This window comes from Mauremys reevesii, linkage group 3 (assembly GCF_016161935.1).
Source record: "Mauremys reevesii isolate NIE-2019 linkage group 3, ASM1616193v1, whole genome shotgun sequence".
Classification (NCBI taxonomy): domain Eukaryota; kingdom Metazoa; phylum Chordata; order Testudines; family Geoemydidae; genus Mauremys; species Mauremys reevesii.
In genome coordinates this window covers 40,286,020-40,304,057 of record NC_052625.1, presented here as the reverse complement: position 1 = coordinate 40,304,057, position 18,038 = coordinate 40,286,020, and the positions used below count along the sequence as shown (strand labels likewise).

General features: G+C 42.1%; 1 protein-coding gene across 5 annotated transcripts in view; it reads left to right on the top strand.

Moving 5' to 3' along the window:
- The window catches only part of SRBD1 (S1 RNA binding domain 1), a 242,111-nt gene that overhangs the window by 126,034 nt on the left and 98,039 nt on the right, over positions 1–18,038 (top strand). For all 5 annotated transcript variants that reach the window (XM_039532621.1, XM_039532618.1, XM_039532619.1 and 2 more), the window contains one exon: positions 4,139–4,230. In XM_039532621.1, the coding sequence (XP_039388555.1) occupies positions 4,139–4,230 (92 nt within the window). The remainder of the gene's footprint in view (positions 1–4,138; positions 4,231–18,038) is intronic.

Genomic DNA, 18,038 nt, shown 5'->3' with positions numbered 1-18,038 from the left:
TGAGGATAAAGGCACAGAGCTCAGCAACCAGTTGTGCTGTGGCATCATCAGGGATACTGTTCCTGACAGCTTGTATTCCATCAGCGTGTGGGATGTTGGTGTAGAGAGCCTCTACATCCATGGTGGCCAGGATGGTGTTTTCTGGAAGGTCACCAATGCATTGTAGTTTCCTCAGGAAATCAGTGGTGTCACGGAGATAGCTGGGAGTGCTGGTGGCATAGGGTCTGAGTAGAGAGTCCATATATCCAGACAGTCCTTCAGTGAGAGTTCCAATGCCCGAGATGATGGGGCGTCCAGGATTTCCAGGTTTGTGGATTTTGGGCAGTAGATAGAATAGCCCTGGTCAGGGCTCTAAGGGTATGTTGATTTGTTCCGGTGTTAGTGTAGGGAGTGTCCTGAGTAGATGGTTCAGTTCCTTAGTGTATTCCTCAGTAGGATCTGAGGGAAGTGGCCTGTAGAATTTGGTGTTGGAGAGTTGTCTGGCGGCCTCCTTTTGGTAGTCAGACCTGTTCATGATGACAACAGCACCTCCTTTATCAGCCTCTTTGATTATAATGTCAGGATGGTTTCTGAGGCTGTGGATGGCATTGCGTTCTGCACGACTTAGGTTATGAGGCAAGCGATGTTGTTTTTCCACAATTTCTGCCTGTGCATGTCGGCGGAAGCATTCAATGTATAGGTCCAGACTGTCATTTCAACCCTCAGGAGGAGTCCATGTGGAGTTCTTCTTTTTGTGCTGTTGGTGGGAGGGTAACTGTGTATCAGTGCGCTGTTCAGTGTTGTCCTGAAAGTATTCTTTGAGTCGGAGACGGCGAAAGTAGGCTTCCAGATCGCCGCAGAACTGTATCATGTTGGTGGGGGTGGCAGGGCAAAAAGAGAGTCCCCGAGATAGGACAGACGTTTCTTCTGGGCTGAGTGTGTGGTTGGATAGATTGACGATATTAACTGCACACCGCACCATAGTAACTCTAGCTCAGGAACCAACCCATGCAACAAACCTCGATGCCAACTCTGCCCACATATCTACACCAGCAACACCATCACAGGACCTAACCAGATCAGCCACACCATCACCGGTTCATTCACCTGCACGTCCACCAATGTAATATATGCCATCATATGCCAGCAATGCCCCTCTGCTGTGAATGGCTTGCCAATTACAGAACCAGTTTCTCCTCCCTTGGTTTTCACACCTCAACTGCTAGAACAGGGCCTCATCCTCCTTGATTGAACTAACCTCGTTATCTCTAGCTTGCTTCTTGCTTGCATATATAAACCTGCCCCTGGAAATTTCCACCACTTGCATCCAAAGAAGTGGGTATTCACCCACGAAAGCTCATGCTGCAAAACGTCTGTTAGTCTATAAGGTGCCACAGGATTCTTTGTTGCTTATGTAAAAGAGCTATATGATAAAATAATTTTGAGTTTGGAGCAAATTTAACTCTTTTTGGATTCATATGTGCTAATTTCCCTCTATTCCTTTTATTTCCTTGAAAATTAACAAAAAGAGAAAATGTAAGTGTTGTAATAGAATGTTTTTATTAGATCTCTGAGTGAAATGTGTCTGTTGTTATGTCTGCGAGAGTTAGATAGGCTTTCCCATTTAGTAAGCAATGTTAACAAAGGAAATAGAACACCACCAGGTGGTGCTAGTGCAATACATTTAAAGAGCAACCCTGGTTTTAACATTTAAAATGCATGTCTTTTAGTAACCGTAAATGAGACCTGCACACCACATAAGGCTTTATGTACTAAGCAATAAGCAATAATAGCGGTGTAATTAGTAAACATAAATTGAAGGATTATGTAGTGGGTAATTTGTGTTCAGGTGTGCTTCAGATGTGTATATTTTGTAACTTTAAAAAGTTGGATGGGGATATGGAGATACATCTCTAGGATGGATTATATCGCCAGTGGGAAGGCATATTCTATAAACTTTAGCCATCTTTTTGTTGATGAAACCATTAGGAAGCAGTATATTGTGATAGCACATATAAGGCCTGCCACTTCCCACACACTATGGGTATTTTGTGTATCCGTGGCATTGTTTGTTGTTTATATATTATTTCTTACAATGTATTCGTTTTCAATATGTAATTATTTTCTATTAATTATATAGTTGCTATTTTGTACTGTCCAAAAATGTGGTGGGTATTCAGAAATGCCCAGGAAAAAAGGATACCATTTTGTTTTGTCTAGTATTTTTAAGGAAAATATAAAAATAAAAAAAAAGTTATATTAAAAAATAAAACAAAAAACCCCAACAAATCCAAATATTAGACAGTGCAGCTTTTCATAATGGGTAAAATAAAATAAAAAAATTGACCCGTTTTCAAAAGTGATTTGAAAGTCCATCTTAGGTGGCATTTATGCTCTTCTGAAAATTTAACCAATCACTCCTTTTTTCTTGAAAAATGTTGTAAAAACCAACTTTCATCTGGTGAACATAAGAGTTAAAAAACAATATGGATCAAATTCAGCACAGAGGAAGCAAACATGATTCCTGCTGAAGTCTCCAGGAATTATACCAGCTTATGCCAGGTCTGAATTTGACTCTAGATGCTCTGAGGAATGGTAAAGATAGACACTTGCAATTGGGCAGCTGAGCAATTAACTTAAACTGGTATAAAAAGCCCAAACAAAACTCTTTTGCTTGCTATAATAGTATTTTTGTGATCAAGATAAAGCATATTAGAGTGTATATGTCACTTGGGTGACCACTTTGCTGCAACTAAAACCAAATGAAATAAAACCAGAGAGGTATTAATAAGTCTGTAAAACCTTGGTTGAGACTGGATCAACCAATCATTTTTTTGGAATTGCTTTTCTGGAATGCATGGCCCTATACTTTTACTCTGGACAATTTGTTTATTTTATGGCTAGATTTTCCGGTCTCAATTCTGAATGCCAGTTGTTTGGGGTGGTTTTGTGCTGGGTGGAAGCTCTTCTGCCTTCGGAATCTCAGACCCGGGGTGCCCAATGGGGATTACTGCATACATACAAAAACACCTTTGTATGCAAATCTCATAACAATGATACGTGCTTTACCTGAGTGCGTTCCATGTTTTTTTTCTAATTAAAAACATGTTGTAGGACAATGTTTCAGTTTTGCGTGAATGGAGTATAAAATTCCTTATGCTTGAGAAAAGCAAACATGCTCTTTCAGTTGTTGTTTCCTAAGTTTTATTTTTGTTTACTCTTTAGTTTGTGAATTTTTGAACCATCTAAAACTATGGGTGATTTTTTTCCCAAGTGCACAATGAAACCAAAGTGAGCTCACCTGGACTAGTAAAATAACATTTTGATGAGTATCAATAAATCATTGTGTCCTTGAATTCCTAGTCAAGTCACTTTTAAATTAGCGGACGCTGCTGCTGTTCCTTGGTGTGGGGGGGGATACGCTCTCGCGGACGCTGCTATTCCACGGGGAGGTGGTAGCCCAGGGCTCCACTGCTGCTCCTGGGGGATGAGGGCAGCCTGGGGCCTTGGTGCTGCTCCTGGACTGCTGCTCTGGGGCAGCACCCAGGACCAGCTGCCTTGGGCCGCCCGACAGCAGCTGGTGTAGCTTGGGCGGCCCTGGGGTCAGCCACCCTGGCCACTGCAGAAGTCATGGAGGTCCCAGAAAGTGACCTCTGTGAAAGACTCGCAGCCTTACACACACACACACACACACACAATTCTAAATGTGTGTACAGGAGATAAGTGGTCCAACTAAATTACCAGCGAGTATTTTTTGTTTGAGAAAATCTGACTTCCTGATTGGTCACAAGTGAATAGTGTCTCACCCATTTTTCAACATCACAGAATACTGTAGAGGTTGGCATGATGGGCAGTGTGTACTCGGAGACCCACCACTGAAAGAGCAGAGGTGTTACAGGCCAGGCAAGGAATAGGCGCACTGGCAGAACTGGAGGTGCTTTCACAGTGTCTGTACTGTTGTCTCACTGTGGCCAATGATGTTTGTCCTTCACTTTTATTAGCATTCAGTTCATCCAGAATATTTTAAAAATGTGTTTTAAAAATTTTTAAAAATGCAAAAAAAAAAACCCCACTTCTTAATGAAGTGAAGTCTTGTCTATCTCAAGTTGATTTGATTGTCAGCTGTGCATTTTTAACTGTTTGCTATTCTATTTTGTAGCATTGTCAGTGAAGCGGGAGCATCTATCTACAGTGTTAGTCCAGAAGCTTCTAAAGAGATGCCAGACCTAGATCCTAACGTAAGAAGTGCAGGTATGAAATATACGCAATAGTTCTATTATTCGTATAATTCAGTTGGTATTGTATGTGATATTCCGTACAGTAATAAGAAGAGGCCACTAAATACAAGGGGAGGGGATGGACTGAAGAAAGCGCTTTTTCCTGTGACTTTGCATCTCTTTATTTTGGTTGCTTGGTTCCTCAATTGTAATGTTGGATTAACATTATTTGGTATGGGGTTTGGAATGTGTTTGAAATACTGGATATCTAACTATTCATCTGACCACACTGCCTTCTACCTAGCCCTGTTAAGGCTCTGAGCTGACATGTCTCATGAATATGTTGGGTCTTGTGGACTTCTGGGGCTAAACAAGATCCAGAAAATTGCCAAACCTTTGCCTGAACAACAGGACATTTGTACTCTTCTATGAACTAACCCTCATCTTTCTCACATCTCACACACACGTGCAAATATATACATACGTGTCTATATTTTGCCCAGAATGTGGTCACTTTTAGTGTGTTCTTCCAGTAACTGCACATGATCTTTAAAGCAGAAGTAGTTTGTTTTAGAGATGTAAAAATGACTACTGCAGTGTAAATGCCGCTGTACTGTAAGATAGGCCAGGTGCATGATTGGATCATGGGAGCCACTGATGGTATTAAAATGTGTGTCTGATTATGGGATACTCTGCCAGGGTATAACTTCCACTGATTGCGGTGGAGCCAGGATTTAACATACAGATTCCAGCTCTTCAGGGGACCTACTTCAGCCAATCGCTTAAACAAACAAGTTTGTTTACATTTGCAGGAGATAATGCTGCCTGCTTCTTGTTTACAGTGTCACCTGAAAGTGAGAACAGGCATTCGCATGGCACTGTTGTAGCCGGCATCGCAAGATATTTACGTGCCAGATACACTAAAGATCCATATGTCCCTTCATGCTTCAACCACCATTCCAGAGGACATGCATCCATGCCTTTGACGGGTTCTGCTTGATAACAATCCAAAGCAGAGTGGACCGACTTAAGGTCATTTTCATCACCTGAGTCAGATGCCACCAGCAGAAGGTGAATTTTTTTTGGTGGTTCAGGTTCTGTAGTTTCCGCATCGGAGTGTTGCTCATAAGACTTCTGAAAAATGCTCCACACCTCATCCCTCTCAGATTTTGGACGGGACTTCAGATTCTTAAACCTTGGGTCTAGAGCTGTAGCCATTTTTAGAAATCTCACATTGGTACCTTCCTTGCGTTTTGTCAGCTCTGCTGTGAAAATAATCATGTGTTGGGTCGTCAGCCGAGAATGCTATAACATGAAATATATAGCAGAATGCGGGTAAAACAGAGCAGGAGACATACAATTCTCCCCCAAAGGATTCAGTCACAAATTTAATTAATGCATTATTTTTTTAACGAGCATCATCAGCATGGAAGCATGTCCTCTGGAATGGTGGCTGAAGCATGAAGGGGCATACAGATGTTTAGCATATCTAGCATGTAAATACTTTGCAACGCCGGCTACAAAACTTCCATGGAATGCCTCTTCTCACTTTTAGGCGACATTATAAAAAAGAAGCAGGCAGCATTATCTCCCATAAATGTAAACAAATTTGTTTGTCTGAGCGATTGGCTGAACAAGAAGTAGGCCTTTGTGGACTTGTAGGCAGTAAAGTTGTACATTGTTTTGTTTTTGAGTGCAGTTATGTAATAAAAAAGAAGCTACATTTGTAAGTTACATTTTCACGATAAAGAGATTGCACTACAGTCCCTGTATGAGGTGAATTGAAAAATACAATTTCTTTTGTTTATAATTTTTACAGTGCAAATATTTGTAATAAAAATAATAATATAAAGTCAGCACTGTACACTTGGTATTCTGTGTTGTAATAGAAATCAATATATTTGAAAATGTAGAAAAGCATCCAAAAATATTTAATAAATTTCAGTTGGTATTCTATTGTTTATCAGTGCGATTAATCACGATTAATTTTGTATGACTTTATCTGTGTTTCCATTTTCATAATTTGTAAATTCTTCTTCTTGTGCTTGCTCATCTTGATTCCATTCTAGGTGTGTGCGCGCCCACGTGCACGGTCGTTAGAGATTTTTGCCTTTGTAGTGGTATCTGTAGGGTTGGTTATGGCGCCCCCTTGAATGCCGCACTCATGCGTCGGTATATTAGGCGCCGCCAGCTCTACACCCTCTGAGTTCTTTCTTACCACCCGTGGTGGTTAGTTGGAGCACCTCCTCCCTGCCTACCAAAGGCTAGCAGTTTCATCTCTACTGTATTTGATCCTTAGGGCCTTGTAAATAGTTTGTTTATAGTAGTTAGTGTTTAAGTAGTTAAGTAATGTAGGAAGAAGTTACAGTCCCAAAGGCCTCTGCCCCAGGTGGGGCATACCCCGGTCTCCAGGTTTTAAGCCCTACTCTGACTGTAGCAGGCCTATGCCTGTTAGTGACCCCCATAGCAGCTGCCTGAAATGCTTGGGGGAATCGCATGTGAAGGACAAGGGTGGCATGTGTAAGAACTTTAGATCCAGGACCCAGAAAGAGCGCGACACCCTTCTGAGGGCCCTCCTTGTGGAGGCTGCTCTGGGCCAGTCTTCTGAGCCTTCCCAGCTGGACTCTACCCCTAGCACTTCGGCCTCAATGTGTAGCGCACCCCCAGCATCAGGCAAGAAAGAAGTCCAAGACAGACAGCTTCCCGGCACCAAGCAAGAAAGGTCTCGGGGTATTGGGCAAAGGACCCAGTTTGAGCCACCTGCCCACACCAGAGCCACATGGGCGTGCCTCCCCAATGGGGGCCCCTAGCTCCCCAAGGGAGCTGCCACTGACTCCCGGGAGCCATAGGGGACCCAGGCTTGTGGCGAGGCTGATGACTTTCCAGGCTCTCCCCGCACCCAGAGAGCAGAGGCCTCTACCAGTGCCGCTGGCACCTTGTGTTTCACAGGAAGCGGGAAAGGCTCCCTACGAGGGTAAGCCAGCTGTCAAGCTCTCCCCCGCAGCGGGCAAGTGAGCGCCGCCAGTCCCCAGAGCCGAGACAATGCTCTCTGTCTCCATACTGTAGATCTCCAGCTTTGCAACCCAGGTCTTCTGCAAGTCACCCTAGATCACTGGCGCCGCAATCGCTGTCCTCTCAACGCAGATTGCCTAGGGGGAGGCGCTGGTCATTGTATTGCCAGCACCGTTTACCCTCCCACGGTTGTCTTTTTGGTGCAGACCCCTGTCCCCTGCACCATGGGAATGGTCTCTGTCGCAGTACCAGTCCACCCGCCCCCAGCACCGATCCACTTATTCAAAACGCCAGTCTCCAGTGGCGACGGTTAGCCACCAGATGCAGGCATCGGCAGCCACACTGTGGTCACCGGAAGGGGATTCCTCCAGCACGGAGAGGGAATTGAGCTCCTCGCCGAGGCATCACCGGTGTGATCGGGCACCCAAGGCTGCGTCAACCTCTGTGATGCCATCTTGGCAACATGGCCAGTGGCCAGCACAGTGGCCTTACTGGAGTGTGTGGGGCATGCTTCTGATGCCAATTCCCTCTTCACACCATTTGTTGACTGCTGCCTCGGGGCAGCAGCTGACGGCACTTGTGGCACACAGGATCAGTGTGCAAAGTGCACTCAGAGGTCAGGGTAGAGGAGTGATTGCCCACCCCAAAACTCCCTTCCCCTTGGTGATGTTGCTCTGGGGCCTCCCCCGGTGGTCCAGTCGTCATACTCATCCCCAGATGAGGCGGAGGTAGGGCCCTCGAGTGCCAGCCTGCCGGATGACTTCAAACAGCACCAGGTCCTGCTTCGACGGGTGGCCAAGAACTTGGGCCTGGAGGTAGAGGAGATCGCCGAACAGGCGGACACCCTCTTCCGTGTGCTCTCGGCATCTACCCCTGTCTGTGTTGCGCTATGAGTGCATGATGGGGTCTTAAAAATAGCTAAGCCCTCTGGCAAACCCTGTCATCCATCCCTCCCACCTCCAAGAGGGCTGAGAAAAAATACTTTGTCCCAGTCAAGGGGTTTGAGTACTTATATACCCACCTGCCTCCAAGCTTGCTGGTAGTCTCTGAAACCAATGAAAAGAACAAACAGGAGCACAGAAGTTCAACCACCAAAAATAAAGAGGCCAAGAGGCTGGACCTTTTTGGGAGGAAGGTTTATTCAACGGCCAGCCTTCAGTTCTGGGTGGCGAACTACCAGGCTCTGTTGTACAGCTACAACTTCAACTTATGTAGAGAATTGCATCTCTCTATAATATATAGAAATCGCTTCACCCATCATTGAAATGCAGCCATCTCTGGTTTGAAAAGCAGCACTTCTTCTACAGTCCCCAGGAATGCTACATGTCAGTTTAGGATAAAAAGTGAAGAATATTGATTGTATCCACTTGAAACTGCAGTGGGATATCAAGGTTTATGGAAGTCAACACCCTAAATACTTGTTTACAAATGTGAGAATACAGCCTTTTAAAATCCAGCTGACTCTTTTCTTGAGGTTTGTTTTTAAAAAATCTATACTGTAATATATTTCCCTGCACTATGCAAGCAAAGACATGAACAAGGTTAGCATTGAATGGCTAACTTTCAAGGGAAGCACAGCTTAATACAGTAACTCCTCACTTAAAGTCGTCCTGGTTAACGTTGTTTCGTTATTAGGTTGCTGATCAGTTAGGGAACATGCTCGTTTAAAGTTGTGCAATACTCTCTTCTAATATCGTTTGGCAGCCGCCTGCTTTGTCCACTGCTTGCAGGAAGAGCAGCCCATTGCTGCTAGCTGGTGGGGGCTTGGAACCAGGATGGACCGTCAGCCCCCCTATCAGCTCCCCCATCAGCTCCCTGCTCCCCTAAGTTCCCTGTGCAGCAGCTGCCCAGCAGGCTAGCAGTTGCAGCTGTCCCTTCTCCCACTGCCATGTGCTGCTCCTGCCCTCTTTCTTCATGTGCGGGGGGGGAGGGGAAGAAGAGGGGCGGCTAATGTCAGGGTGTCCTCCTCCCCCCTGCTCCTGCATCCTGCATACCCCATCTTCCATAGAGCAGGGGGGGACACACGAGAGGGCTCAGGACAGAAGGAGCTTGCTGGCAGCAGCAGCTGCGGTCTCAGCAAGCTGATCTAATTAACAAGGCAGTGTACTTAAAGGGGAAATGCACCTCTCTCTCTCTCTCTCACACACACAGTGTGTGTCTCTGTCTGCTATGCTGTCTCCCCTCCCTCAGCATTCCTGCTGCCTTGTAGAGTGTGAGAGTTAACCCTTGAGGGCTCAGCCATTTGCTAGTTCATCATTTAGCAGTAAGGCATTCCCTGGAAAATATCCCACCTTCTGACTCCTCCACCTCAACCAAGCTTCACAATCATCATCGCTGTGTACCAGTATTAAATTGTTTGTTTAAAACTTATATTGTGTGTGTGTGTGTGTGTATTATACTATATATATAGTCTTTTGTCTGGTGAAAAAAAATTCCCTGGAACGTAACCCTCTCATTTACATTAATTCTTATGGGGAAATTGGATTCGCTTAACATCGTTTTGCTTAAAGTCGCATTTTTCAGGAACATAACTACAACGTTAAGTGAGGAGTTACTATATAAGCATAGTATTGAAAAAGAATCAAAAGAAACTGATAAAACTACATTTGCTACTTTTTCCCTCTTGAATGCATCTTCCTCTTGTGATCTTGGATTTCTTTTGTTTGGTATTGGTGTGCATCTGATAATATGGTGTGAAAGATAACTTTTTTTTAATTGTTATGTTACATCATGTTAGGTTCTCTGTACACAAAATGGAGTTTAGTACATTAAAAGAAGCTGACAGCTGCATGATGAAGTGTGACATTTATAGTTAAGATAAAAGGTACTGCAGACATATTATGTGAGATAGCTGTGATCTTAACACAATTTGCCACTTTAACATTTCTCTCAATACAAAGGAGATAGCAGCGGTCATTTTTTTTGAAATACAGGGAGTAGACCTGTGTCTACCCATGAGCTATATGAATTTAAAAAATATAAGAGAGTGCATTTTGTAGGAGAATTCACTTTCACATGTTGTGCTTTATTAAGCACACTTCTGGTACTGCTAAACAACCACTGCTTGTCTAAATTTATCTTTATTCTCACTCAGTTCTGACTTCCCACTTAAAAATGTAATACAGCTATCCTTACTGAAAATGTTTTATTATTCATTTCTTATAAATGAATAAACAGATGAGTGTTCACTTAGCCAAAAGGCATTTGGCATTAATTGGCAATCTCAATAGATGGGTCAAGAACTGAATTATTGTTCTATTAGCTTTTGAACTTGTTATTAAGGTTATTAAGAATGTTGTGGTGATGCTATTTTGGTGTGGGATTTGGCTTGAGCATGATAGAAAATGAGCTATTATCTCTTCCAGCAGCCTCATATCCATGCAGAACAAGGCGTTGATGTGTGCCAAAATAAATCCCTGCAACCTGCACAGAAGTGGATTGGGGGTAAATGAGGATATATGCTATATCAATCTCAGGGCTGGTCCACACTAAGAAGCGGGGTCGAACTAGGGTACGCAAATTCAGCTACGTGAATAGCGTAGCTGAATTCGAAGTACCCTAGTTCGAACTACTCACCCGTCCAGACGCCGCGGAATCGAAGTCCGCGGCTCCAAGGTCGACTCCGCCACCGCCGTTTGCAGTGGTGGAGTACCGGAGTCGACCGCGGCGCTTCCGGAGTTCAAACTATCGCGTCCAGATTAGACGCGATAGTTCGAACTCCGAGAAGTCGAACTCACCGCGTCGACCCGGCTGGTAAGTGTAGTCTAGCCCTCAGGGAGTTTATTCGGCTCTGTGAGGGTCCATAGGCAGATAAATGGTATCAAAAACTGCGAGCAAGCCTAAAATGATCAGCAGGGACTCCTAACCTTTGTCCATAGCTGGAATCACCTGCTGAGGTGATATGGTCTGTGCTACCATCAGTATGCAGAAGCCAGGCCATTTTAATGACCGTGGGTTTTTTTTGTTTTTTTTTTGGTCAGGGAACACAGGCTCTTCTAGTTCCTGGCTGATGTGGTAACTTTTATGAGGGCATGTTGACTGAATCTCAGACTTGACAGGGTGGAGGTGATTGTGGTCCTGTCTTTCCTCAGTATTGAATGGATTCACACACCCTTTCATCAAGGTGTTTGCAATGTAGTGATGTTTCTGGATCCCTAAAAATGTCAGATGGATTTTTTAGTCAAATCACCTGTTTTCATGTGAGCCTAGTAAGGTGATTCTAACTGTACTTTCTATGTCTTTATCAGTTATTTATTCTCTTATGACCTTCAGACTGGATTACTGAAATGCACTCCATATATGATTAACCTTGGGGGTCACTTGGAAGCTAAAGCGAGTGCTGAATGTTACTGTGTGTTTGCCTAGAAGAACTACAGATGCCATATTGAATCAATTTTCTGAGAAACAGTACTGGTTTCTTTCTTGATTCCTGGTGTAATTTAGGTTGTTGACTTGATCCATTATTCTCTTCATGGTTTAGGTCCTGGTTACCTGGCCCTGATCTACACTGGGGGTCGGGGATCGATCTAAGTTAAGCAACTTCAGCTATGTGAATAACATAGCTGAAGTCAACGTACTTAGATTGACTTACCGTGGTGTCTTCACCACGGTGAGTCAACTGCTGCTGCTCCCCCGTCGACTCCGCCTGCGCCTCTCGTGGCAGTGGAGTACAGGAGTCAATGGGAGAGCGCTCGGGACTAGAAGTGATAAATCGATCCCCGCTGGATCGATCACTGCCCGCCGATCCGGCAGATAGTGAAGACATACCCCTGGGAGCCTGTATTTCTGACCATGTACTGCTATTTCAGCTAAAGTCATCTGAGGTTTTCTATCTGACCGTCCCTAGATTTCAGTGTCTGGGGTTGGGGGTACAGGAACCTCACAGGAGGGCTCTTGGCTCTGGAACTTCTTGTTTCCATTAGCCCACTAAAGTCAGAGTCTGTTGACCTTTAGGGCACCATGCAAGATCCATCTTGCTTCTTTGATTTTTGCCTGAGGGGCTGATTTATAAAAGTGATATATAATTTAACAAGGCATGGACTTCCCCATTGCTGACACTGACCATCAACTATTATGTTGTTTGTGCATAAATAACACGTGATTACACAGTGTATCCGGTTTAACTAATTTTACACTTCTTTTCTGTATTCCAGTACAATAATTTTTCTGCACAATCTGGAGTTCAGAAATGTGACATGCATACTCCTTAGGCAAACCCTCACCAAGCTTTCAAAATGATGTCATCTCTTATAGTAGATTTCCTTTGAATTTTATGGTTGGATTGGGCAGATAAACTTAGTGTTCTGGTAGTAATACTTAAAACCTGGTAAACTTCAAAATCAATAACATTACCATGGGTATGTAAAATTTCAAACAGTTTTTCCAGATAGGATTCAATTGATGTACAAATATATTTTTTGGACTTTTGGGGGGGCTGGAGGTAGTCTTGTGCTCTTCACAGAATAAAACCTTAAGTCTAGATTTTAAGGCTATTTTAAACTGAGCTTTTTATATTAATACTTATTTTAAGGTCTCTTTGTTCTGTTGGAATCAGAGTACACATCTACACTATGAAGCAGTGGCACATCAAGGCAGCCTACAAGCTCAGTTTGTCGTTTTTACTTTATTATGAAGTACAACTATTTGGCTTACTGTGAAACAGGGATTTGTCTAGTTCCTGGACCGTTGAAAATCTTGTTAGCTGCACACCACCCGGCATTGATTTTTTGGTGGTGGTTGTTTGGGGTTGGGGGTGGAGGAGAGGATGTATATTATGTTTGTCACAGATAAAAATGTCTAGGTTGAGTGGTCCCTGACTGGCTGTGTAATGTTGAAAGCAGTTGATCAAGTGGAATATTTGTTTCAACTACTGTGCTTAACCAAAGTGGGGAAAACCCTGATGAAATTAATGTTTTATAATAACTTTAAGCAACAGCAGTGCTGCTGAGTCCTGGAGATAAATTGTGGCATGAAGGTTGAGAGAGAGAGAGAATTGCTGCTGTGAAGTAAGATTATGTAGCAGCTCTGATTGTGTGTTGGGGAACGGTAATACTAATTTAGGAATGCTTCAATTTCAGGGTATTACATTTCATTTGAAGTTTTTACCATACTGATAAAATGTCTTTCTTTGCAATCACTTTACTTTCTTTTTTCTTAACCACTTAAAACCAAAATAAAGAACATGGTGTGCTCCATTGCACCAATTTATGCAAGTAATACAGACAAGCCCTAGTATGAAGATTTCTTCAGACATGGGTAGGATAGGAAAGGGCACTTACCGTTTACAGACAAGGACATCTATACTACCCCCTGTCAGAAGAGATCACCATACTAAAGCTTGTCTGTACTACTTAGTGCGGTGAAGCACTAAGTTAAAGTTGCACTTAGTGCAATGAAGCACTTTTTAATGTTGTATTTACCTGCTTAAGCAAGATCAATGCATTTTAATTTCCATATTACAGATCATAAAAGAAACACCCATCTTCGTCTCAGCCTGTCAGGGCTTGGGATCCTGTGTTTGACTTCATAGGTGTGTCTCCCAGTTAGCAGGAGAGCGAGCTGCAAATATGTAAACAAACTAAAGTTACATTTTGCACAGGCATTGTGTACCAAGAGGGTGAGAATGTGGGTTGTATTCTATTTGCAGGTATGATATTGAAAAGGCACTGCATTAAAGAATGATTTCTGAGGATAAAGAGTGTCTCGGAGAGCAAAAGGTCAGCTAACGCAGCTTGGCTTAGCATTGTCAAATCCCATCTGCTTGTCTTCTCTCCACAGGGCAGAATACATTGGATTATTGTATGCTCAAAGTTCAGCAAACCATTTGCACTTTCCCTTGCAAGCGAAAACCTTATAGGCTTGTTGGGACTTTGAGACTGTCATGCTACAGGGGCTAGTACCCTTGGGTGCTGTTAAAGATAGAGATGTACAGTTCAGAGCTGTCATAGTGCCCAACAAATGGAAGGTAAAGATAGGAGACAATATAATTTCTTCTGACTTTATCTTAAGGAAAGTAAAACCATTTGATGCTTAGATGTGTGGGACATAGTGCCTTCATGTCTACTTGAGCTAATTTCTTCATTTTCTTAAAAGAGCACCACTCCCCTTCGGCTGCTGAAAAGAGGTCATTTTTCAAAAACTTTTATCCTACAAAAGTCTTATGGTTAAACCTTCCCCAATGCTTTAGAGTCAGTAAATAGCAATGGCGGATCACAGAGAGCAGGTGTGAGTTACACAGGTTTAGAGACATAGAATAAGGGGAAATCAGCGGTATATATTATAAATTATTTTGACTTAAGTACACAGCATCAGCTGTTTTTGGAGCATATGGGAGTAATTATAATGCAGAACAAAATAAAATTGTATTGTATTGCCTCTTTCATGCAAACTATATTATCAGGAAGATTTATAGAGTTTAATAATACACTTAATTATAGTAGAGTTGGAGAAAATACATGATTTATTTTTCCAACTGAAATTTGACATGAGTTGGAGGGTCTTTGGGCAGGGAGGTTCAGGAAAGCTGCTCCAGATGTCAGGAATTCCACATTGTAGGGGCACAGAGAGGAGATCCAGTCTAGATCAGCAGAGGCAGAAGGTAAGGAGGTAGAGCTGCAGCTCCATGGCATTAGCTGGAGCATGACTGTTGGAGGTTTATAAATAAAATTGAACTTGATCCAGCAGTGAGTGGGAATCCTATAATGCACACACACTCTACTTCAATACTGAGCAGTATGATATAGTCTTTGTTTGAAATGGCCTATGGTATTTTCATTATATGAAGAAGCTTGTAGGAATGTAAGGGTTTTTTAGATTGCTATTGAATGGCTTTGTACTTTTTAGTGGGAATGACTATTTGAGCCAATATGACAAATGGATTCATTTGATCTGCAACTTTAGATACAGAGTGTTTGTCAGTCTTTACTTCCTTGTCACTGTGGATGCAATCCCATATTGTTGGGCTTTGTGCAGGCATGGTTGTGTGTGAAAGGAGATGGCATTAATTCCCAAGCCTCCAGGCATGGCTGTAGGGCTCCAGTATAGCACCCCGCCCCCCAAGGTTTGCACTGGCATTATTAGCCTTTGAACAGAGAACTTAGCTGTTTTGAGGAGCATAATCAGGAGCCCACTTGAATGTCAGCCTGTCTGTTCTGCCCGTGGTGCCCCCATAGCCTCACCACTGGACTTAAAAGGAGCAGGGCCTTGCTGCCTGGGCTAGATGAGTATTGTCTTGTGTGCCTATTGTTTGGCTCAGCGTTGCCATCAATGGGAGATACTTTTGTATGTTTCTCTCATCAGCAACATGCCGTGTTCTTTTGTGTAGGCTAATCTTTGTGGCCGAATGGACACTTGTATATTTTTTGTAATAGTGTGGTGCTCAGATTTAACTTGAAGTGCCTGTCTTCTACCTTGTTGGCATTTGCTTCGGTGCATGCCTAGGCGTTTCTCGTATCCCTGAGTGACTCAGAATTTAGTAGACCAGTTCCACTGGCCCTTTCCTTTTGGGTTGTGTTTTTCTTGGCATAATCCCATCACACCCTTCAGTCATCTGGGAATGCTGGAAGTGGCCTTCTCCAAAAGTGCAACATTACTGCAGACTGTTGCAAAACAAGCTTCCACTAGTGTGAAGGAATGATGGAAGTAGCATCCTTCCCTTCTTGCACATACTTCTCCCCCTGGAGGCTGTCTCTCTCATTTCTGTGATGTTTCCCGCCCTTGCCAGCTGAATGAACAATAGAGGTAAGGCTACTCTTGAACTTGGGTTTTATATGTGGCAGTGTGCTATGCTATTCACTGAACCCTCAAGACTACCTACTGTTTCTTAATATATAACATAAGACACTCTGTGGTCACCTGGAAAAGATTAATATTTTATTGTTGACATCAGCGAATAAGTACAAACCGTTACGAAAGTTTTACTTTTTTAGTAATAATGGTAATAAATTAATGCTGGGATGATGCAATTAAAATTAATACCAGTTTAATTGTTAAATGTACACTGGCAATTTTTTTCTTTTAAGTTGCCTGTTTGAACAGATGAGCGAAGAAAAACCTAATAAAAAAATCTAATCAGACTCTTCAAGGAATGAGTAACAATCAGTCATGTCAGACTTCAATTAAAAAAAAACAACAGCCAATGCTGTTTCATCCCCATCTCACCATGAATTAAAATGGTATATCCTATAAAATATCAATTCAGAAATGCTTAATACTCAGGCAGAGAAAGTTTGTTTATTGAATGTCTATTTCTGAGTAAATTGTCACTTTCAAATAGTCATATTTTATTTTTCACTCTTAACTTGTGTAAGGATTTATTGTTTTTATATATAAAATATATATAAGCATTTTTATTAAAATTCTTCTTTCATTCATGATGTCTTTAGAGATTTCTGTATTGTGTTAGAAGATAGTCATTCATTATTTCATTAATCTTAAGTAAATAAAAGGTTATCAGTTTGATGGAGTTAAAACTAACCTAAAATATAACTTTTTAAAACAAAAACCTGCCACCTTGCCACCAAAGAATTTTGGATGAGATATAGCTGTTGAGCCATTGCTTAAATAAGTTACATATTTAAAACCCATTGAGAAAATATATTAGAATTCAAAACTGTGTCAGAAATCCTGGCCTACTTAGAAAGAATGCTTAATGAAAAGACTACTGTACATTTTACTGTATCCCTTACTAAGAGGGTGAAATTCAGGTCAACAGGATAGAAAGCTTCTAGGGCTCAGGAAACCTGAAAAATCGATCACTGAGTAAACATCATTGCAGATCCTTATGGAGAGTAACTGATCTTGAACACAATAATAAGCTTTATAAAAAGGATTTAAATATGTTAGAATGTTCCCAGACCTATCATTGGGTGATATATTGATAGTAATTACTGATGAAATTGCTAGTTGGTCTTTTAATTATCTTAGTATCTTTTAAATTGAGGTCACATTTAAAATTTTAATCTAGGTTTAAAACTAAGAAAGTTGATTTTTTTTGGTTACTTGGATGTTTTTGTAGTAGCATGTTTCACCAAGAACAAAATACTGAGGTTTTAAAATAAAAATACAGAATGTTCTCATTTATGACAACATTTAAGTTGAAAACAATCATAGCCTAATAGCTTGTGGTTGCCATATATTTATTTATATAGGCATTTGTAAAAGCCCATTGCCTTTGCATCTGGAAGCCTCATATTCTATAACAACAAATGCTCCCACTCATAGAGGATGGCCAAATCATCATCGTTATTGCCTGGGATACATTTTTAGTCCTGTATAAAGACCCATATGTTTAAAGGAATGTCATCAACTTAAAACTCCCATTTCTGGCTGAAAATGTTTCATTTCTTATTATTACAAGCAATGCTTAAGGTCACTGAAAATGAAAGAAATCAGAGAGAAATATTTTTCTCCCTCTCGCAGTTTGTGTTCTTAGTGCATTTGGCAGCACTCTGTGTACAGCCAGTTTCACGGATTCCCTATCTATAGTCAGTCAGTTTCCCTGTTCTATGTGGATCTTGCACAGCAATTCAGGAAAGAAAATAATATTTTAAAATGCAGTTGTAAAACCACAGAAATTGGCAAAGAGATACAGGGGCAAGTTTGATCGCCATGAAACTTCTTTTAGTTCATTTTCTTTTTAAATTGACTAGATTCCTGTTGGTGTGCCTTTAAACAGGGTGCATTTATGCTGCTCCTTGTATGCCATCATAGTCTAATGCTAGCTGGCAATGAGGAGAGGCAGGTAGCATAATTAAGGGCCCTCAACTAAGAATGTCCCACCACTGTCTATTCTTGGACCTGACAGCTGAAACATCCCAGTTGCTGTTAACT